The sequence below is a fragment of the Bos taurus genome, chromosome 5 (genome assembly GCF_002263795.3).
Source record: "Bos taurus isolate L1 Dominette 01449 registration number 42190680 breed Hereford chromosome 5, ARS-UCD2.0, whole genome shotgun sequence".
NCBI lineage: Eukaryota > Metazoa > Chordata > Mammalia > Artiodactyla > Bovidae > Bos > Bos taurus.
This window is the reverse complement of record NC_037332.1, coordinates 40,423,868-40,448,082: the sequence shown is the minus strand read 5'-3', so window position 1 is coordinate 40,448,082 and position 24,215 is coordinate 40,423,868. Positions and strand designations below refer to the sequence as shown.

General features: G+C 34.7%; 1 protein-coding gene across 2 annotated transcripts in view; it reads left to right on the top strand.

Moving 5' to 3' along the window:
* Window positions 1-3,450: 3,450 nt before the first annotated feature.
* Window positions 3,451-24,215, top strand: part of MUC19 (mucin-19-like) — a 71,010-nt gene continuing 50,245 nt past the window's right edge. For both annotated transcript variants that reach the window (XM_059886926.1, XM_059886927.1), the window contains exons 1-11: window positions 3,451-3,905; window positions 6,103-6,135; window positions 9,275-9,301; window positions 12,137-12,157; window positions 18,925-19,089; window positions 19,177-19,359; window positions 19,502-19,666; window positions 19,755-19,937; window positions 20,918-21,028; window positions 22,663-22,713; window positions 23,722-23,781. In XM_059886926.1, the coding sequence (XP_059742909.1) occupies window positions 3,854-3,905; window positions 6,103-6,135; window positions 9,275-9,301; window positions 12,137-12,157; window positions 18,925-19,089; window positions 19,177-19,359; window positions 19,502-19,666; window positions 19,755-19,937; window positions 20,918-21,028; window positions 22,663-22,713; window positions 23,722-23,781 (1,051 nt within the window). In that variant the 5' untranslated portion in view covers window positions 3,451-3,853. The remainder of the gene's footprint in view (window positions 3,906-6,102; window positions 6,136-9,274; window positions 9,302-12,136; window positions 12,158-18,924; window positions 19,090-19,176; window positions 19,360-19,501; window positions 19,667-19,754; window positions 19,938-20,917; window positions 21,029-22,662; window positions 22,714-23,721; window positions 23,782-24,215) is intronic.

Here is a 24,215-nt window from a genome sequence, read left to right as displayed (position 1 = left end):
TTTTTGCAAAATATGTCATTAAAGCTCAAGTTTTAATGAGGTGAGTGAGCAAATTCAGTGGATAGCCAAAGAGAAAGTATTTCAGTTAGAGAAATAGCAAATGCAAAGACTTTGATTCTATCTGATGAGCTTCACCAAAGTCAGAGAAGCCTCTGAGCTTGAAGAGAGCAAGTTGGTAGGAGGTGAGATCGGAGTTGGGACTAATGGAATAGGGCCTTGCAGATCCATAGAGCTTGGGTAGTTACCACAGAAGTAAAGGGTTTAGAAAAAGAGATCCAAATTTAAGCTTCTAGTCCGTTTGTTAAGAGGGCTTGTAAATGAGAAGAAATCAGCAGAAGATAAGAGGGAGTAAGAAATGAAGAAGGAAAAAACTGGAAATTGCATAAGTCAGGTGTGTCAAGAAAGAATTAAGTGTGTTAAATATTATTGAGAGGTCAATAAAATAAGAACTGAAAACTGACCATTGGATTGACAAAAGAGTATCACCTATGTCCTGGACAAGAGCACATTGTGTGAAGTGCTAGAGAGAAAACAATGGAAACTAATAAGTTCCGGAGACAACGAGAAGTCAGGAGCTGGAGTCAATGAGCATAAGAAACTCCCTTGTGAAGTTTAACCAGCAAGGGCAGTGGAGAAGTGTGGTAAGAGACCTGGGAGGGAAGTGAGTTCAACAGTTAAAAAAGAACAAGTTCATTGAGAAATAGTTCAGATACATAAATTTGTTTGTTTTATTATATTTATTCATTTCTTTTAGTAAAGACAAATAAAACCATGTATTTATACTGTTGGGAATAATCCAGAAGAGGAGGGAAAACTTGATGATATGGATAGAGATGAACAAATTACTGGCATGATGTTCCTGGATGGCATCCAGTACACAAATGGGGAGGCCAAGCTTAGGTGGCAGCACACAGTGTTGATCTGTATTAATAAGAAAGTTGCAGAGTTCAGGGTACAAATAATAAAAGATGTCTTTATGCGTGGCTGTAGATGTTCTCTTTTGATGTTTTTTATTTTCTTAGTAAATTTGGAAGTAAGGTCATTGATGTGACAGGGAGGTTGGGAAGGAGACATTGGCTTTTGGGAAAGAGAAAAAATATGAGAAAGAGAAAAAAGCAAATAGACTACAAAATATAATTGACTGACTGTCTTAAGGATCCACTTGGGGTAGTGAATTTAAGAGAGATAGGATAGCATGACCATGTATTTTTACCCTGTGATGATTACCTGCTTAGTATAGATAGAGAAAAGTTTAATTTAAGCCATGGTTGTATTTTTGCCCAGCAAGTATAGAGAAGGTCAAGGGAATTGGGGATTCATGCCAGGGAATACTGATAATAGTTGATCATAGACTTCAAGCCAAGGAAGAAAGTACATTAATTGTTGAGGGAAGTGAAGGTGAATGAAAGGCTCTTGTTGTTGTCGTTCAGTTGCTCAGTCATGTCTGACTCTTTGTGAACCAATGGACTGCAGCAGGCCAGACTTCCCTGTCCTTCACTATGTCCCCAAGTGTGCTCAAAATCATGTCCACTGAGTTAATGATGCCATCCAACCATCTCATCCTCTGTTGCCCCCTTCTTCTCATGCCCTCAGTCTTTCCCAGCACCAGGGTGTTTTACTGTGATGTTGAGTGGTTTGCCTTGGAAACGAACTGAGATCATTCTGTCGTGTTTAAGATTGCACCCAAGTACTGCATTTTAACTGTGAGGGCTACTCCATTTCTTCTAAGGAATTCTTGACTGCAGAAGTAGATATAGTGGTCATCTGAATTAAATTCACACTTCCTAGTCCGTTTTATTTCACTTATTCCTAAAATGTTGATGTTCACTCCTGCCATGAAATGAGTGCAAGGTAAATAGGCTCAATGAATTATAGTTCTGAGTGGGAATCAGTGGATTGTTATAATCAGACTACTAGAAGTAGTGATCTGGAAAGACGGAGGACACTGAAATTTTGAAATTGCATTTGTCTTTATTCTTAATGCATTTCCCACTTGGAATCTCTCTGATTCTGCATGTCCAAGTCTTTTTCCAGCCCTTAGCCTATGAAACCATGAAAATTTCCCTGATTTTCTCAAGGTGAAGAAAATCTCTGTCTTTCTTACTTCGATAGTGTTGCGTACTAAACTCTACTTATAGAAAATTTCTGTCTTTCATGTATTCTTATTTTCCCCAAAAGCCTGTAAGTAACTTTATGTTTCATTCAGGTCTCTTACATGCCTAAGCCCACAGTCAAGCACATGAAAGAATAATTACATCACAATGATAATGTGAAGGGAGGAAATCTCCACAAGAAAGTGTATGTTTAAAGAAAAGAACATCACAAGTGGCAGTATTTAATGGTGGCAATGTTCTCTCTGAATTGTACTTTTGTTTTCTGTGTTGGAGAAAAATTCTCACCATACAGTCTTTATTTGTGAGTTATTGAAAGGATCAGAGCTGGGTTTTAAAAAATTATGCTTGGTGAAGTGGTCTTCTGTTACCTCCCTCTCTGTGGCATGAAAGCCTTCTCCCCATGGTTTCTGTGTTCCTCTCTCTGGGTCTCTGTTCTACAGGTAAAAATCTGGTACTTTCAATTCCTGGCCTTCAATAAATGTGTTACCTTGAATAGGAAAGTGAATTTTAAGTATATAAATCTGTGGAATTCTGCCCCCTGTTGAAATGATCTAAGAATTCAGCAAGATCTTGAGGAGCAGGGGGCCCAGGAGCACAAGCACTCAGTATGTTATGAGGAGGCCCTCAAAAGAGGCAGGCATCACTTTTTCTTTGAAATTAGAGGAGACATGAGTGAATAAAGGGGAAGGAAAGGAAGGTTTTTACACCTTTTCCCTTTCTTGGGATTCTTCTGCTTTTCTGTAGAGAATAAACTGAAGACTGTTTTCCCTCTGAAGTTTTTCTTTGGTAGTGATGGGGAGCAGATGAGAAGCAGATCAAAGCCATGAAAAACATCAAAGCATCATCAAAGCCATGGGGTCAACCCTTCTGTTTTTTAGGTCCAATCAACCAGTATCAGGCATTCAACCCTCTCTACCTGCTCAGCCAAGACTGGATCTTCTCTTCCTAAATCCTAATTTGAGCTTGATTTTTCTATCCCAGAACATCTACATATATAATTCATGGCTGGCATTTTGTATTCAAGTTTTGGCCAGAAACATTTTTTCTGATGGTCTTGCTTTCATACATTTTCTACTTACTTATATGCCTGATTATAAATTTCATGGTAAAATGTGTATTATTGGAGAATTATGTATCCTTGTGAGTAATAATTACTATAACCATGGAGCACTTAAATACGCCCATATGTCTATATGTATACCCTGTGTGATAGTCACATATTTCTCTAAGGAAATACCTGTTCATATATCATTAAGAAAAGAGTTCTTTGTCTCCAGGTAGGTTAATGTTTAAAATACATTTTGTTGTTAACAGAGAGACAATTACAATATTTAATCATAGTATTTGAGTTTCTTGAGGTATTAGGACTTTTGCAATGATTAATAGAGTACAGATAAATGTACATCATTGGCATATTTGGTTTTTAATCTGGGACTTTTAGTTCCTGCCTTAGCTGTTTGCCTAGGGTGGCAAGAAGGCATGGTCTGCATTTGGTGTGAGCTGGACTTAATTCAAGATAGAAGATGTCACAGAAATAAGACACTAAACTGACTTGAGATGGATTTCATCTCTGGTGAGCTATGATATTTACCTTTGCCCTGTCAGCACTAAGCTTACCACACCTAGCCCATGATGAAATATAGTGGTATGAGTGAGTATAAAAACTCCAGGTAGAAGGAACCCTATGGATCTGATTCTCCACGATGACTGTTTTCCGTTTCTAGGTCCCAATCACCACCATGAAGTTAATATTTTTGTGTTTGGTTGTGGCACTTTGCATCTTTTGCAAAAGTAAGTGACTAATTTAAAGAATCCTTCCATGTTTGATAGATCCATGCATATATTTGTTGAAATGTTTCATGTTCTATATTTCAAATATTTTTCTTCTGGGAAATCTTTCCTGCACCATGAGTAGGATAATAAGTAAGAAAATTAGATTTTAATTTTGTTATGTATTGTTTCAGCTTTAACAAGCCTGACTTAAGGGAATATCTTTATCTGTTAGCCATATGCTTAGAGATATTAGTGAACAGATTTTTGATGACTCTGTTTTGAACTTGAATCTACCTCAAAACTAAAGACCCACACCAATAATTTCAGTTTTCATAAATCATAAAAGTATCCCCAGTTAAAAGACTAGCTCATCATCAAAGAAAAATTTTATAAGGAGAATGTTTTTTAAACTAAAACTTTCATGGATATTTTAGAAAATCAATTAATTAATTTCTAGAGTTTATTGAAAGATAAGATTGCTAATAAATCTTTTTTTAAAAAATGAGCAAAACAAAATAAAAATATTTAGAAACAAATGTATTTCTCATCCTTTAGTTTGTTTCTGAAAAGTATAGGAAAACTGTAACATCTAAACATAAGGAGAAAAGTGCAAAAGAGAGATTAGTTATATATTGAAATTTTAAATCAATTTTATAAATTTAGGAGTAGGACACATTTTACTTTTCTGTGAGAAATTATAATGAAGAAAACTACAATTATTTACTATGATTAAGAGAAAACATTCTTATTCTTAATCTGGCTACTTGGGAAATTTTAGATAGACCATTAGAAAATGTTATTTCAAGTAATGGAGACTTTCATAATCTAACATAGCATTTTGTTATAATCTTTGTTTCTATTTTATATAAATATAAATATTCTTTGACTATGTTTGCATAAATGTATTTCTTATATCTTAAGTAATAGATCATGAAACATTATTTTCATTTTCAAAACATAAATGATATATCACAACAAAATGTGTTTGTATTTGGTAAAGTATATTAAATTGACCAGATAACTGGAGAGTATTTCTAAAGTAAATTCCTAGATCTCCATGATAGTTCTGGTAAATGATTACAAATGTTTCAAGAGGATTTCCATAGGCTGGTTATTGACTGACAAAATTCAAGAATTTTTTAAGTTCACAGTGAGAAGTAAGGAGTATACCTGAAAAAAGAAATTCCACGTGCCTTAGTGAAAATGAATTTTTGTTGCTCTTAGTCAATGAGTTTCAGGATCCAAACAGATTCCCTTCATTTTCAGTAGGTTACAGGATGGTAAGGAATTAATGACCACAATTTGGAGAAAGCAGATATTTAGAAGACATCCATAGAATCAGGCAGAAGAAATATTTCTATTGTTAAATCAACCATAAATATATAGATGCGGAGAGCTGACTTGTTAGAAAAGATCCTAATACTGAGAAAGATTGAAGGCAGGAGGAGAAGGGGACAAGAGAGAATAAGATGGTTGGATGGTGTCACCAACTCAATGAACATGAGTTTGAGCAAGCTCTGGGAGATGATGAAGGACAGAGAAGTCTGGTGTGCTGCAGTCCATGGGGTCGCAAAGAGTCAGACATGCCTGAGTGAATGAACAACAACAAATATATAGAAAGAAATAAACAGTTCCCTGGCTAAGTGGGAAAAAATTTTCAGTAGATTTGGCATGAAGAAGATAATCAATTCTTATCTTATTCCCAGACTATTTTGTCCTCTCGAGTAAAATCTGTACAATTGATTATCTTCTTCCCCTTTTTGGTCTAATTCATTGCTTATTAACACATTAACCAGGAAATGTTTAGGGAAAATCGAGTGAAATATAGATCAGAAAATAAACTTCATGTTAGCAGCTGTAAAACATTTAGCTAGTATGAAAAGGTATAAAGCATTGGTTAATAGTAATGTGTGAATTTAATTTATTTGGCTACATATGTTCCCAAGAATGTGCTGACAATGAAACTTTTAAGTATATTGATAGGTAAATATACTACATATATCTATATAGATGAGATTTGTTAAATAGGAAAGATCCAAAGTAATAAATTAACATTGAAATAACAGTGATTAGATATGAAAAGCAGATTGCTTATATTGAATTTAAAAGAAGAATGGAAATGATAGAATTATCCTGATTGCTTTAAAATATATGCTATATAGAAGTATAAAATGATCTAACTGTTGTCACCTTTTTTTTTTTTAATTTTTTATAGATGGGGAAGCCCTATTTTATAGGCTAAACTCAGGTCAGTATCTTTCAGAAATTGATCTTCACTTTTAGATAACAAGGTGTATTCTGAGCCCACTTTTGGAACAAAGAAAAAATTTCCAGCTATATTAAGATATAATTGACCTAAGTTTAAGGTATACAATGTGATGGATGATTTGGTGTACATATATTTTTAAAATGACTACCACAATAAAGTTACTTGACACCTCTATTGCCTCACACAGTTATTTTGTATGTGTATCTGTGTGTGTGACTTGAAAATTTAAGATCTATTCTCTTAGCACCTTTAAAGTACATGATGCAATATGGTTAACTGTGGTCGCTATGCTAAACATTGAATCCCCAGAACTTATTTATCTCATAATTAGAAGTTTGTACTTTTCATCAAGATCTTCCCATTTCTCCCATTCTCAATCTCCTGGAAATCACCATTCTACTCTTTTTCTATGAGTTTGATACTTTTAGATTCCACATAAAAAGGAAATTGTATAATATTTGTCTTTTTCTGACTTATTTCACTTATCGTAGTTGTTACAGAGTTCAAGCTCATACCGCTCACTTCATGACAGGCTAATGAATCAAGAAATGAGTTGTTGGGGCAAGGAACAGCAACTTTATTCAGAAAGCTAGCAAACTGAGAAGGTAGACTCATGCCCCAAAGAACCATCTTGAACCATCTTGCCTGAATTAGAATTCAGGCCTCTTTTATACTAAAAGTATGTGTGTAGAGGGAGGTGGGGGGTAGTAAATCAAATTATTTCCTGGTTCCTATTAGTCTCTGGAGGGAATCTTCCTGCAGTCATTCACAGCTGGTCCTGATCAGGATGTTTCCCGTGAGCTAAGCAAAAGTATTTTAGCTTAATGCACATTACCTGGGAGGCATGGCTCCCAGAGATAGGTCATTATGTGTAATTTAAACTTACAAGTCATTAACTTAGATACAAAAGATTCTTTCCTATTACATAATGCCTTCAAGGTCCATCCATGTAGCCATGAATGGTAGGATTTTCTTTTTTTATGGCTGAACGGTATTCTATTGTATGTAACATATATCACTTTCTTTAGCTGTCCATCTGTTGATGGACACTTATTTTGTTCCTATGTCTTGGCTGTTGTGAATAGTTATGCACTGAATATGGGAGTGAAGATATCTCTCTGAGATGGTGATTTTATTTCCTTTGGATCCATAATCAAGTGGAATTAATAGGTCATATGGTAGTGCTATTTTTAATTTTTTTGAGGAACCTCCATACTGTTCTTCATAATAGCTGTACCAATTTAAATTCTGATCAACATGGAATACAGAAAATTGATATATTTAATTTTCATACATACTTGATTTTGTTATTGAATTACGAGGACTCCTCACTGTTTATCTCACAAATGTAAGCTACTCAAGGGTGGGATTTTGATCTATGGGTGCAATGACACTCAGTATATATGTTTTGAATGAATAAAATAATTAAGGATCATTGATATGTTTTTATATTTTTTATATGATCTTATATGTTCTACATATAAAAGTTTTCTATGTGAGGGTAACCAAATTCTCTGAAAGGTAAAGATAGCCTATCTACATACCCAAGAAGAAATGGAACTTCTGAACACAGATTAACTTTATTTTGAGAACATAAAAATGAATGTGAATTATATTAAATACCATGGAATGTTGCCCTTGGGATTTACTGATATGTGTGCGACAGTTGGGCTCTACTCTGGAGATAGTTTCCGAGTTTCTATGTTTGTTCTTAATTTGCCTTTCTTTCTCCTGACTTATGTTGAATATCTAGTTTTATGTTTTATAGGATCATTGTATCTGCTTTTAACACTCAGTTTTAATTCCTACTTACTGCCTTCAGTTTCCTGTGACGAGAGCACCTTTGGTCCCAGCTCATCACCCTTGTGTATGTTGTAATAGTGTGTATTCTGTGTGAAACCCCAGAATTTTTTTTCGAGAAGGGAAAAGTTCATGCATGGTTTTTTGACATCTTTATTTGTTGCAAGCGGATTTGGGGATGACTCTTAATTGCAACCTACATTTCAGATAGAATTTTCCAGATATTAAACCTATATGGGGAATGTTATTGTATGATTTTTCTTTAGAGACAAATAGTCCCCAAACCTATCTGTAAACCATTTTTTTCTTATATTTTGGCTAAATGTGTGTGTGTGTGTGTAACTATGTACAATTTAGTTTTGGCAACAATTTATCAGAACACATAGGAAGCCCTTTATCTTTTAACTGGCTTTATTTGATGTTTGTTTTAGTTCATGCCCTTGGCTCAGTAGTAAAGAGTGTGAAAGTCACTGGGTCATGTCTGACTCATTGTGACCCCAAGGACTATACACTCCAGGCCAGAGTACTGGAGTGGGTAGCTGTTCCTTTCTCCAGGGGATCTTCCCAACCCAGGGATCGAATCCTGATCTCCCATTTTGCAGGAGGATTCTTTATCAGCTGAACCACCAGGGAAGCCCGTCTGATAATGCAGGAGATGCAGGTTTGATCCCTGGGTTGGGAGATCCCCTGGAGGAGGGAGGATGTGGCAACTGCTCCCAGTTTTCTTGCCTGGAGAATCCCCATGGACAGAGGAGCCTGGCGGGCTACAATCCATGGGGTTGCAAAAAGTCAGGCACAGCTGAGCAACTAAGCACAGCACACATACTTACTATGGCTTGACAAGCTTGCTATTTATTTAAAGTTCATCTTGATTCATAATAATAGCAATGCTGGAACTATCTGTAAGTTGTATATATTTGAATTTCAGTATACAGCTGTAAAATAAAAATTGTACTCATTTGATTCACATTAATTAATTTTAGTTTATACATTATTTCTGTTACATGAAAAACTTTAAAACATCTACATTTTGCCAATAGAATAATAATTAATGCTTTGAAACACCTTTTCAGTCATCTAAGAATTATGTTTTGTTGTGTCCTAATTCATGCGTCTAGACTGACTCTGTTAGCTGGTTGGAGGACTGGTATAGCCATTTCCTTTGTGGAGCTGGTCTAGAGGGGTGTTGAGATACTATGGTCAGCAGATGTGGGAATGTCTCACAGCACAAGCATTGGTTGCAATCAAGATTCACTTTCTATTGGCAAATCTATCAAAAAAGCTACTAATGACAGCAATTCTCTCTCTTTTTCTTCAGATGACAAAATAGCTGAAAGAAAATCAGGTAAATTACTTTGTTTTCTTTTCTTATGCTATTTGTGCTAAATAACAATAGAGTGGAACTGCTTTTCTTTGGAGACAGGACATGTCTTCCATGGAAAAATTGTTAAAACACTTGAAATATTTCTTATTAATACAAACATACCATAGTGTGTTCTAGTATAATCTGGGACAACTGTTTTAATACCTAGTCAGTACTGATGAAGGTAGTAACCTTTGAAATATAAAACTGCTCTGGTTACTAGATTTATAAAAATCTCTTAAACCTATGAGAAAAATGTGACTGTAGATTAAGGTATACATACCACATATAAGATGTGATACATACGACAAACATACTGGCCGTTACTACTTGTGACCCGAGTGGCATTGTATTTCTGAGCAAGTTTTACATAATCAAATATGAGAAGGATAAAATAGTAGAAACAAATATGGCACACTGGCTAAGATATAAGGCTGTTCATTTCAATAACAGAATGAATAAATTCAGAAGAAACATTTGTCTAACAAAATGAAGGATCTAATATATCTGTGGCGTTAAACTCAGGAGAGATATAATGAATACAGTGCACACTTACCATGAATTAAATATGTGAAATATAATGAGAGGAAATGGCAACCCACTCCAGTATTCTTGCCTGGGAAAATCCCATGGACAGAGGAACTTGGTGCACTACAGTCTATGGGGTTGCAGGGTCAGACGCAACTGAGTGACTGAGCATGCACACACACATTATAAAGCAGATATTTTTCATCCTCGCTTATTATATGTGTGCCCAGGGCCCTGCTGTCCCAATCCCTCTACCAGAATCTTCATGGGCATCTCTCTCAAGATTATTTGAGGCATAGTATGATCTACAATGGGGGAGGGAAGATGGAACTGGCTCCGGGTTAGCATAAACCCTTGACCCTGTGTCTGTATTCTTTGACCTCTAAGAAGGACCATGGCTCAAGGAAGGCCAGAGTAAAACTTGGTGGCTAGAGAGAGTAGGAACCCCCTCTCTAAGAGAGGTATTGACAAAGGGCATTCTGATTGCAAGTCTGGGAGTCCAGATGGGTCTGACTCAAAAGTTCATAAATTTCCCACTGTACTGAATATGGCTTTATTTCTTTCTGCTTTGCCATCAAACTAAGATATTTAGATTTCAAGATGCAATTATAAAAGTACATGGAAGTGAAGAAAGACAATGAGAGAGAGAGAAGATAAAAGAGGAAGGGAGAAGAGTGTATAGTGAAGTGGGACAGGTTTAGGGCAAGTTGAGAAAAAAACGCTGTATATGGAGAAGTGTTGTAAAAGTGATAGTATTTTGAGGGTTACTTAATAACATAATAATATAAATTGGCTGTAATCTAAGCACTCTTGACTTCATCTCAAACCAAACACTATTAAGTGATTATTATAATTTAATTATGTCTTAAATGTTAAGGATCTCTTCCTCCAACTAAATAGTAGACTAAATCATTGCTATTCTCAAAAATTTAATATTTTATTTCTGGATATTGTTTGCTATAGAAAAATATATTTGCGAAAAACATGCAAAATGGTTAAGTCCAAAAATCGGAGATGGGGAAATGTAATTAAAAACAAAATCTTCTGCCACCCCAGAAAACCTCTTCACAAAAGCAGAAGAGAAAGAAAACAGTTTTATTATTGAATAAGGATTAAACCTGAGTATGATACACATCATAGACAATCAGCTGGAGAGATTGCAAGAACAGAAAGAAATATTTCCCTTTTATACAGCCAGGAAGATAAAACCCACTACATACATGTCCTTAAGATGAACAATAACTTGTCCTCAAATAAGAGCAATTGACATCACCAATCATCACACACGATTTGTCCTAAGTTTGCTTGGTAGTTAGGGTAGCCACCTGTGTTTGCTAGTTGCCTTTATAAGAAAAAATACTTTCTTGTATCTTTAAAATCATAAAGGAGGGAAGTTTGCACTTGGAGTCAGACACCAGCTGAAGTTATGTTCATATCACCCAGGACACAGAGGAGCTCTCTCCCTTGATGATAGCGTTTCAAAAAGATAGTCACCAATCCCTTAAGGAAACATTACTGAGTTGCTTACATAACCTTTAAAAAGATGAAAAAATATATTAAAGAGGTAGAGAAAGGAAGGGAGTTTAAGTTTTCTAAAGTAAATGATCTAAAAAAGAGGGGAGTCTCTCTTCCCTTATTGTCAACAGAGAGAATTAAGTTTCTTACTATTATTTGTATTTGCTCTTACGTAGTCTTTAAGTTCTGCTTACAAATCATGCATTTTATTATCTAATCAGTGACCAAAATGCATGTCTTCCATGAATTTACAATAATATTGTAGTTATTAAGGCATTACTAATTCTAAAGTTCTTCAATTTTATTACAGAGATTAGAAAAAAACAGAAATGGTATAGAAAGCACAGTATATTAATACCTCAATAATACCTTATATTATACAGTATATATTACCTTAACAAAAGGCCTTTGTTGATTAATGTATTTATTAAATAAATATTAACTGAGTATCCTTTATGGTTCAAGCACATTTCAAGACATCTGGAATACCTCAGTGAATAAAACAGGCAAAAAATATTAAGTTTATACAGCTTAAATCTAGAAGACACTTCATAAGCAATAAACATTATAAGTAGTAAACGTGGTATATACAAGGTGATAAAATCTATGGAATAAGTTAGAGTCATATAATGATAATTAGGAGGATTAAAATGGGGGGGGTGCAACTTTACATTGTCAGAGTATGCCTCATTGAAATGACATTTAAACTAGCTCTTGAAGGAGTCGAGCAAATGTTAATTTATGAGTAAATGTTTTCATCTTTCTTCTTTGCAGAAATACAGAAAAGAGAATCAGGTATGTTATTTTAATTTTACAAGCTGTTACTAAACCAAGGACAGCGTGAATTCAACATGGTAGAGTATTATGATGGGAGAAGGTTGACCACTGGAACTCGGAGCTTAGTACTGGAGAAGGAAGCAGATGGGGAGGTTTCTGCCCTGTCCATGAGAGGAAGAATTTCTAGTACATATCAATTAAATCTTTACAACTTTATTCATCTATTTCTTGAGGTCTTACCACTATGACAAAAAGATATGGACATGGTAATTAAATTAATAAGGGGTGTATGTCATTCCCAGCACCACCAGAATAAAGGTGCTTACACAAAATAATATATGGCTTTTCATAGTATTGTAATCTAATCACATTTATTGTGCCAGCAATACTGTTTTCATATAAAAATGTCTGTTATTCACAGTAAGTCCCTTTTTGCACAGTAGTTCATCCTTTGGTGACTTTAAACAGAAGAAAGAAATCTCTTGTTTGGTTCACTCTTTAACACTGGATTTAGCACTCAAGGAACTGCTGCAGACAGGTCAGAGAACTTTGGGAAGTTAATAGTTTAGAGTCAAAAGACATGCCAGCAGGTACTGTTGGAGAAAAATACTGACCTAGAAGTACTTTTTCCCAGTTGGGATAATCTAATAATCTTTGTTTTATTTGTAGCATATGGCCTTAAAGACACTAATTCCAGTGCCAATGAAAGTAATGAATTCTGTTTTAAGAGAATCTTGGCAAAGTTTACATTAAATTCTTCCTAATGATTTTTATTTTCTTAAACTATCTTTCTTAGTATTATCGTGATGATCAATCATTTTTATAATTGTAAACTAATAATTTAAAATGCTTCCTGGACCCATTTTTAGTGCAAACTCTCATGTTTTGGGCTTCCCTGATGGCTTAGTGATGAAGAATCTGCCTGCAACACATAAGACACAGGAGTTGCTGGTTCCATTCCTGGGTCAGGAAGATCCCCTGGAGGAGGAAATGGCAACCCACTCCAGTATTCTTGCCTGGAAAAGTCCACAGACAGAGAAGCGTGGTGTGTTATAGTCCATGGAGTCGCAAAGTTGGACACGACGGAGCGCATACTCATGCGCGTGCATGCGCATACACACACACACACACACACACACACACACACCCCACATATACTCATGTTTCTGTCTGCAACCACAATCCATTTTCAATACCAAGATTCCTCGTGAAATTACATACTCAATTTGCCAAGTAATAATGTTATAAAGTAGGGTTCTTAGGCAGTTTGTGGCCTTCAATTTTGGTTCGATCAGAAACAAATTTAAATTTCTTTAAGTTAGGCATGTGTTTTCTGATTCAATACACTTCTTCCTTCTGGCTGATTCAAACTTTTACTTTACTTACCTGTTCCCTGAAGTTTCTATAGTTTGTATCTCTGCAAAAGTCACGAAGAAGGAGATCCAGTGAAGAAAATAACTTCAATATTTTACATTAAAATTTAATATTTGAGTCCAGGTGGTGATAACTAAAAAGGGAATAGCAGTTTTAGGTGTAGGGCTGTGGTTAAAATAGCCACAGGAAAGACACAAACATTTCCTGTCTGTCCAGTCATCTATTTTGGGATTGACAATCTCAATATGAATAATAAATCAACACAGAAATTTGCTCTTGTTTACAACACTGAGGTGCGAATTGTTTGCTCATGTTCTATAGATCACATTGAAACTTTATCTTAAATGAACTCTGAAGCCAGTGCATCACTTTTCTTATGGAATTCTCTCAAACCTCATGGTAAATTGGCTGCTATGCCCACCTCTGATTATACTGTGTATAATTATATATGGAAAGATATGTGGAGGGGAAGGGATGATACATTCAAAATAATAATGAAGACCTAGTTCAAGCAGTGAGTGTAGATTGATTTCTTTTACAGTATGAATGAAGGCAACTTCTCTCTGATAATGATTATTTTTGTATGGTAAAGAAAACCAGCTCAGCATATAGTCTTGCGAACAGTGTCTCTCGTGGTACAGAACTTAGTGGCACTGCTTCAGATAAAAATAGAATTTGTTGGGGTGCATCTGGCCAAAATGGATTTTTTGTGAATTCAGTAAATGGATTAGCTGGCTCTAATTTTGCTGCAAGTGAAACAGAAATCTAGGTTGTTTCTTAGTTCCTTCTTTGACAGAAAAAACAATCAATTAGCAAAGCAGGAATTGATGGTTATTTTTGACCAAATCTGATTTAGCATTAGAGGAATTCATGGGAGAGATTTTTATTATTTTTTTTTGTTTTGTCTGGGTTTTTTTTTAATATAAATTTATTTTATTTTAATTGGAGGCTAATTACTTTACAACATTGTATTGGTTTTGCCATACATTGACATGAATCCACCACGGGTATACATGTGTTCCCCATCCTGAACCCCCTCCCACCTCCCTCTCCATCCCATCTCTCTGGGTCATCCCAGTGCAGCAGGCCCGAGCATCCTGTATCACGCATTGAAACTGGACTGACAATTTGTTTCACGTATGATAATATACATGTTTCAATGCCATTCTCCCAAATCATCCCACCCTCGCCCTCTCTCACAGAGTCCAAAAGTTTGTTCTATACATCTGTGTCTCTTTTGCTGTCTCACATACAGGGTTATCGTTACCATCTTTCTAAATTTCATATATATGTGTTACTATACTGTATTGGTGTTTTTCTTTCTGGCTTACTTCACTCTGTATAATAGGCTCCAGTTTCATCCACCTCATTAGAACTGATTCAAATGCATTCTTTTTAATGGCTGAGTAATACTCCATTGTGTATATGTACTACAGCTTTCTTATCCATTCATCTGCTGATGGACATATAGGTTGCTTCCATGTCCTGGCTATTGTAAACAGTGCTGCAGTGAACATTGGGGTACAGGTGTCTCTTTCAATTCTGGTTTCCTCGGGTGTGTATGCCCAGAAGTGGGATTGCTGGGTCATAAGGCAGTTCTATTAACAGTTCTTTAAGGAATTTCCACACTGTTCTCCATAGTGGCTGTACTAGTTTGCATTCCCACCAACATTGTAAGAGGGTTCCCTTTTCTCCACACCCTCTCCAGCATTTATTGCTTGTAGACTTTTGGATAGTAGCCATTCTGACTGGCGTGAAATGGTACCTCATTGTGGTTTTGATTTGCATTTCTCTGATAATGAGTGATATTGAACATCTTTTCATGTTTGTTAGCCATCTGTATGTCTTCTTTGGAGAAATGTCTGTTTAGTTCTTTGGCCCATTTTTTGATTGGGTCATTTATTTTTCTGGAATTGAGCTGCAGGAGCTGCTTGTCTATTTTTGAGATTAATTCTTTGTCAGTTGCTTTGCTTGCTATTATTCTGAAGGCTGTCTTTTCACCTTGCTTATAGTTTCCTTCATTGTGCAAAAGCTTTTAAGTTTAATTAGGTCCCATTTGTTTATTTTTTGCTTTTATTTCCATTACTCTGGGAGGTGGGTCATAGAGGATCCTGCTGTGATTTATGTTGGAGAGTGTTTTGCCTATGTTCTCCTCTAGGAGTTTTATACTTTCTGGTCTTACATTTAGACCTTTCATCTATTTTGAGTTTATTTTTGTGTGTGATGTTAGAAAGTGTTCTAGTTTCATTCTTTTACAAGCGGTTGACCAGTTTTCCCAGCACCACTTGTTAAAGATATTGTCTTTTCTCCTTTGTATATTCTTGCCTCCTTTGTCAAAGATAAGGTGTCCATATGTGCGTGGATTTATCTCTGGGCTTTCTATTTTGTTCCATTGATCTATATTTCTGTCTTTGTGCCAGTACTATACTGTCTTGATGACTCTAACTTTGTAGTATAGTCTGAGGTCAGGTAGATTGATTCCTCCAGTTCCAATTCTTCTTTCTCAAGATTGCTTTGGCTTTTCAAGGTTTTCTGTATTTCCATACAAATTGTGAAATTATTTGTTGTAGTTCTCTGAAAAATATTGTTGGTAGCTTGATAAGCATTGCCCTGAGTCTATAGATTGCTTTGGGTAGTATACTCATTTTCACTATAATGATTCTTTCGATCCAAGAACATGGTATATTTCTTCATCTATTTGTGTCCTCTTTGATTTCTTTCACCAGTGTTTTTTTTATATATAGGTCTCGGAGAAGGCAATGGCACCCACTCCAATACTCTTGCCTGGAAAATCCCATGGGTGAAGGGGCCTGGTGGGCTGCAGTCCTTGGGGTCACACAGAGTCAGACACGACTGAAGCAACTTAGCAGCAGCAGCAGCATATATAGGTCTTTTGTTTTTTTAGGTAGATATATTCCTAAGTATTTTATTCTTTTTGTTGCAATGCTGAATGGAATTGTTTCCTTAATTTCTCTTTCTATTTTCTCATTATTAGTGTATAGGAATGTAAAGGATTTCTGTGTACTGATTTTATATCCTGCAACTTTACTATATTCATTGATTAGCTCTAGTAATTTTCTGGTGGAGTCTTAGGGTTTTCTATGTAGAGGATCATGTCATCTGCAAACAGTGAGAGTTTTACTTCTTCTTTTCCAATTTGGATTCCTTTTATTTCTTTTTCTGCTCTGATTGCTGTGGCCCAAACTTCCAAAACTATGTTGAATAGTAGTGGTGAAAGTGGGCACCCTTGTTCCTGACTTTAAGGGAAAAGCTTTCAGTTTTTCACCATTGAGGATAATGTTTGCTGTGGGTTTGTCATATATAGCTTTTATTATATTGAGGTATGTTCCTTCCATTCCTGCTTTCTGGAGAGTTTTTATCGTAAATGGATGTTGAATTTTGTCAAAGGCTTTCTCTGCATCTATTGAGATAATCACATGTCTTTTATTTTTCAATTTGTTAATGTGGTGTATTATATTGATTGATTTGTGGATATTGAAGAATCCTTGCATCCCTGGGATAAAGCCCACTTGGTCATGATGTATAATCTTTTTGATGTATTGTTGGATTCTGATTGCTAGAATTTTGTTAAGGATTTTTGCATCTATGTTCATCAGTGATATTGGCCTTTTTTTGTCACATCTTTGTCAGGTTTTGGTATTAGGGTGATGGTGGCCTCATAGAATGAGTTTGGGAGTTTACCTTCCTCTGCAGTTTTCTGGAAGAGTTTGAGTAAGATAGGTGTTAGCTCTTCTCTAAATTTTTGGTAGAATTCATCTGTGAAGCCATCTGGACCTGGGCTTTTGTTTGCTCAAAGATTTCTGATTACAGTTTCAATTTCCGTGCTTAGATTTTTAAACTACGTTTGGTTCTTAAAGGATCTGTGCTTTCATCAACAGAAATCAATTTAAACATTTTAGTGAAGAGGCAAGTGGAATGAATGCTTTTATGAAGTGGCTTGGACCTGGAATGAAGAAATACCGTTTCTATATAGTCTTTCCTATGAACCTTTTGTGGACTTTGGGAAAGCCACCTAAACTCTCTTGTTTCCAAGTTTTGTCACAAGAAACAAAAACTTTTTGGTCTCATGTTTTTGTACGATTTTTTGAATTTTTAAGTTCTATTACTCTTATTTGAACTGATTGTCCTGAAAGGAATGTCAGAATGTTTGAAACTGCCAAATGTGTATATCTATGGTCAAGAATTAGAAGGTGATAAGCGAAACAAAGTGCTAAATTTTGTTACAGTAATTTTTATTTCAAAATGCTGTTCAATATTGTTTTCTATTATATTTTCAATAATCAAAAGTTGTAGATAAATATCCATTTATATTTGGAAATTAAAGTCATTGACATAACTGAGGTAATTAAAGTACAGTAAATATAGATATTTTTTGTGTCAGAGCAAATTATCTTAAAAGATGTGGACACTGATGGAAATAGAATGAATGGTAAGAAGTTTGTTCATAAATCCATGGGCTTTGGCTCTCTCTTTAATAACATGTATTCTGATTCAGACTTTATTAAGAAAAAACATAAATGATTTATATCCTTTGTTTATTTCTCCTGGTAACATTTTAATATTCCATTTAGTTTTCCATTTTCCTTTTGATTTTAGATTTGATGGTAAAAAAGAGGGTTAAATTGGATTTAGTCTTGATGATTTTGGTTCATGTGGAGTTGGTGTCAGTGGTCTTAAAAAAATAGGAACATTGGAAAATCAAGTTCTGGTGATCTAAATATTACTATTTAGGTTTTGTGTATAAAAAGTATTGATTCATAAGTTGTATTTAAATATTCCCTGGTGACAGTCTCTTTTTTTAACTTCAGCAGACAGCACTAGCATAGGAAGAGGGGCTAAATTTAGTAGCCATGCCTCTGGAAATTTAGCATTTGGTTTGGAGACATCTGGTCAAAAGGAATTGGAAATCAGTAGAGCTGACTGGAGTGAAATTAGCAGTAAGGGATCTGCTGGGGGTAAATCCATAGATTTTGGATGCCTGTGACTTAGGTATTCCAACTGAGACTCATTCCAGAAAAATGTTTAATTGGTTAAATTAATTAATTGGTTAAAATACATTTGAATACCTCTGTTGGTGATAACTCTGGGAATTTGGATTCCAATTTAGGTCAACAGGGTTTTGGAATCAATGAACTTGGTGGGAGTAGTTTGAGTGGCAGTATGTCTATTGGGGCTGGATTTAAAGGCTTTGGTTCTGTTGTCATTAGCTGACAACGGTATTAGTCATTAGTCTGCTGTCATTAGTCTGCTGTCATCAGTATTCCAATAAAGACTCATTCTGGAAAATTTTAGGTTAATTGAATTAAGTAGTGGAAACACTTTTCTTTAAATTTCACAACAACCTAATTAACAAAGATTAAATTTTCATAACATTTTTATTTTTTCACCAGTTGGAACAGAGTCTTTTGGTTGGGAAGTTGGAGCTGGAAGAGGCAATGCTGCATTTGCTTTTGGAGCATCTGGTTCGAGTTCATTTGGTGACAGCAGCTTTAGTAGCAAAACGGTTGAAGGAGATCAAGTGGCTAGGTCTGGAAGATCCATTTCCAGTGATCTAGGTATTGATATATCATTATTGTGCATGCAAGTTTCTGAATCATAGAATGTTTCAGTATGCTCTGTGACAATCATTTTGTATTCTACAGGTGACACCGGTTTGAGAAGTGGTGATACCTTTGTTGGTGATAGCTCTGGAAATTTGGAAACTGGCTTAGGGTCTTCTGGTCAACAGGGATTGAAAATCGATGAACTTGAAAGGGATAGCTTGAGTGGCACTGCATCTGTTGGGGCTGGATTTAAAGATCTTGGGTCTGATGTTAGTAGCTCAGGTATTCCAATCAAGATTCATTCTGAAAAATTTTAAGTTAATTAAATTAAGTGGTGGAAACACTTTCATTTAAATAATATCTCACAATAAATTAATTATTAAAGATTAAATTTTAATAATATCTTGATTTGTTTTTTCATCAGTTGAAACAGGGTCTTTTGGTTGGGAAGTTGGAGCTGGAAGGGTCAATGCTGCATTTGATTTTGGAGCTTCTGGTTCAAGTTCATTTGGTGACAGTGACTTTAGTAGCAAAACAGTTGAAGGAAATCGAGTGGTTAGATCTGAAGGATCCATTTCCAGTGATCTAGGTATTGATATCTCATTTTTGCACGTATAAATTTCTGAATCATAAAATATTCTCAATAAACTCTGTGACAACCATTTTATATTCTGCAGGTGACACCAGTTTGAGAAGTGTTAGTACCGATGTTGGTGATAGGTCTGAAAATTTGGAATCCAATTTAGGGTCTTCTGGTCAACAGGGATTGGAAATCAATGAACTTGGAGGGGATGGCTTGAGTGGCAGTGCATCTGTTGAGGACGAACTCAAAGGCTTTGCCTCTGATGCCAGTAGTTCAGGTATCCTCTCAGTCTCCTTCCTGAGAAATCCAGTTGAGTTCCAAATGTTTATTATATTGTTTTATAATATTTTGATTTTTTCTGCTAGCTCAAAAGTGTGAATCTTTTTATTTTGGACTTGAAGTAAAGAGTTTTGGAAAAAAATTTTCTGAATCATAACATTTATTAAATATATTCTGGTAACAAAGTTGTGATATTCTGATAGGAGTACTAGTGTAAGAAGTAGGGATGAACAAGTAGTGATAATTTTGGAAATTTGGGATTGATGCTTGACCTTTGGTGAAAAGGAATTTGGAGGCAGCAGATTGATAGAATGGGGTGGCAATGTCCATTGGACCTGGATCCATGAATCTCAGGACCAATGCCCATGACTCAGGCATTTTCCTAATCTGGATTTTTTTCAGTAAAATTGAAATGCATTTCAAAATTTCATTATTTTTTAAAATAACATTTTAATTTTTCCACTAGAGGGAAGGATTTCTAGCTTTAGAAATGGAGAAAAGAAGGGCTGAACTCAATTTGGTTTTGGCGATTCTGGTTCACATTGATTCGGTGACAGTGATCATAGTGGTATAGACTGATAGAAATGGAGTAGGTGGTTCTTTGGACTCTAGTTCCAGTGCTATAGGTGTTGATGGTTAATGTCTTTGCATGGAATAATTCTAAATCACGATATGCTTTGAAATAATTCTTTTGACCATCATTTTGTATTTGGAAAGAATGCAAGAAATGAGGCTGAATATTTTAGTGGCATTTCTGAAGATTCAGGATTCAGTTTGGAGTCATCTGACCAATAGGGATTTAGAGTCAGTAAATTGGTGCGAATGGAAAGAGTAGTGGTAGATCTGCTGGGGCTGAATACTTGAGTCCTAGATCTGAAGTCAGTGGCTCAGGTATCTTAACCTGGATTCTACTCCCAAGAAATCCAGATTAATTGCTTCCTTCTTTATTTCTTTAATCACATCTTGATTTTCCATTAGGAGGAAACATTTGGTCTTCTAATTCTGGAAGTGGTGAAGGAAACAAGGGTGAAGCTGGACTTGGTACCTCTGGACAAAACGTATCTGATGAAACTGGCGTTAGTAGTACAGGTACCTGTGATGCTGGAAAAGATGTTATTGGATCTGGTTCCCCTGACTTGAGAATTGAGGTTTATTTCTGTTAATTAAAAAGGCAGGATTCTAACGTAAATTATAAAAAAAAATAGTGAAAATCGTAACTTTTCTTAATAAAATATAAAAAGCAATGCAAAGTCCTAAAATGATGAAATATCTTTAGATGATATCAGATGAAAGTAATTTAATATGTTGGTCTAGAAGGTGGAACTAGTTTTGTGGTTATGAATATATTGGTGTGAGATAGTTTTTGTTGCCTTTATGTGAAACTGATTTGGAGTTGCATAAGTGGAAGAGTGGCAGTTGATTTGTTGGGCTTGAACTTTGTATTTTGCATCTGGCCTTGATGGCTAAAGTATTTTTTAACAGGTCCATTCCTGAGAAGAGTAAATAAGATCCATCCTTTTTGAAAATCTCATAAAATTTATTATTTCCACTTAATGGAAACATGAGATTAAATAGTATTGAAATTTGTGTTGCATATTGTTAAAGTAACACTTAATATGCTATGGGAACTATTTTGATGAAGTTAGCAGTGAGTATCTGAAAAATACAATTCATACTTAGAACTCAAATTTAAGGTTAATACCTTTTTAAAAAATAAAATATAATTAGCAAAAAATATAGTGCGGTGTAGTAATGGTTGGTCTCAGTTAGAGCCAACTATTAATGAATTTGGTCATACAGAAATAATAATTTTATTTTGGGTTGTTCTTAATCTTTGGACACACATTTTGGGGTCAAAACTTCAGTGAAACTCAGATATTTGAATTTTTCATTCTTTATTGTCACTGATTTTGCTTAAGTACAGTTGATACAAATGGTTAAAGAGACACTGAAATTCTGAACCCCAGACCTGCTGCCATTAGCCTAGGTATTCAAACTTATTAGGTTTTGTTCCTGAGCAATGTACTAAGAGGTAATTATCTCTTATCATTCTATTGTGGAGTGGTTGCCCATTTGAGATTTTTCTGCTATTTGGATGTCAGTTTTCAACTGCTTTCAATTTTCCAAATTAGGTGATAGACTTTTATTAATTAATAGTCTCCCAAGTAGCATATCTAATGCTAGTAAATCTAATGCTTTTGAAATGGCAGGTTCTGGATCTCTTGACATTAATGTCTCTTGACATTAGACATCTTGAGATTGAACATCTCAGCTCATCTAGATTAGTAATTTTAATACTTCCAGTTTCTATGAATGCTGAATCCTTTATGCACTTGACATTTTGAAATGGTACCTAGATTTCCCAAGTGTGAAAGAATTCACAGTGAGAGTAAGTTTGGTTGAAACTGGAAAAGCAGACTTGGAACTCTGTCTATACAACCCTTTTCTCTTTACCTGAACAAGCTTTAAGCAACTGATCTGGAATAAATTAATTTGGTATCAGTTCATTTATTAGTGAGGCTTATAATTTTGTTACTCCAGTAGGTTGTTAAGCTGATAAAAATGTTTTTCTTATATAGCATCATGTGGCTCTAAGTCTGCTATCATCACCATTGATGAATTTAGATCTTTGATATATATATATCAGATCTTAAAATATACTTTTCATATTTTACCAAATAAAATTACAAACAGAAATGGCCTAATCATTTTGTATTAATTAGGTATCACAAGTTCATCTGACTACAGTACATCTGGACCACTCAGCACTCCAGGTAGTTTGATTTTTAATGTTCAGTTTTTAAAATGTATTTATAAGATGCTCTCTTGATTATTGATTTGCTGGAACTTGATATTATTAAATGTTTCTCATGCAATATTGAACTTCTAAGTGGTTATTCTCTTTGAATACCATAATTTAGATGACCAATTGGATCTTTGAAACAAGTTTTGAATAAGAAACATTCAATTGTATCTTAACAGATCCTAAATAAAACAACACAACCTCCCATTTATCATTTTAGATACAGTATTTAAAGGTTTATTTTATAAATAAACTCAGAATTTAATCTATTTTCACCTAACTTGGGTTAGACAGCCTGTAATAAAGAGAAGTGGCCTCAAGATATACAATAAGTGGTATTGTGAAAAATATTTTAAAATTCTACCAAAGTGTTCACTTTTTAAAATTGTTGCTATATTATGTTGCTTGCTTTTAGACCTTGCTCTAAGATTTCATGTGTTTACTTGGTCACATATAAAAGAGTCAGTGCATTGGAAATAAAGGATTATGGGAAACCAAGTTTCAAGGTTATGAATTTTTCCCTTTGATCAGGATAATTGATTTTTTAATATATGGATAACTGAGTTACTAGTATTAGACAGTAGACTGGTTTAATAAATCTATCTTGGACCTGTTTGGGTAGTATCTTCCAATAAAAATAGGCCACCAAGTTCTACTTTTGAAGTTTAAAAAATAATTCTGTAAGGGATGCAGCATACGTTATTAACTGTCCATGACCCAAAATGAATAAACTGTTAATGATGTCTGAACATACTGTAGCTGATTGCTACAAGAAAAAATATGGGCTTTGTAGATAACCATGCATATGACTTTGGCAAATCATAGCATCACAAAATGAAAATATATATTTAGGATAAAAAACCCATTGGATAGTCTTCAATACCAATTTTTAAATTCCCACATAGAAGACCAAATATTCTGTATATTTAAAGCCAATACATATTAGAAATTTAAGTAATCTATTTATTATATTGAATAGAGAAAGGATCCCATATTCCAGAAGCAACGCCAAAATACTCTGAGACAAATGCAATTATTGGTAAGTAATAGATTTATTTCTAATTTGTATATGTATTTATATGTCCATCAGCCACTACCTAATGAGGTTTCAAAGTAAAGAAAATTTGAAACTAGTTTAAAAAATTTTCCAGTCATCTATCTGTTTTATATACCCAGACACACCATACATACAGATAAACATATATATATACACATATATATACATACACATATATATGTATAGAAAGAATATACTTATTTACACTTATTTAATATTTTTTCACATTTTAATTAATTAAAAAATTTTTTAAATTGTGATACATCCAATATTAATGGTAACCCACTCAGACAACATTAGAAAGATTATCTCTATAAAAAGCCAAACAAACAAACAAACAGAACTCAGCCTCCCTCCATATATTCTCTCCCACAATAGAGACAATTTCCCTTTCCCACGGGGAAAAAATATGCTTT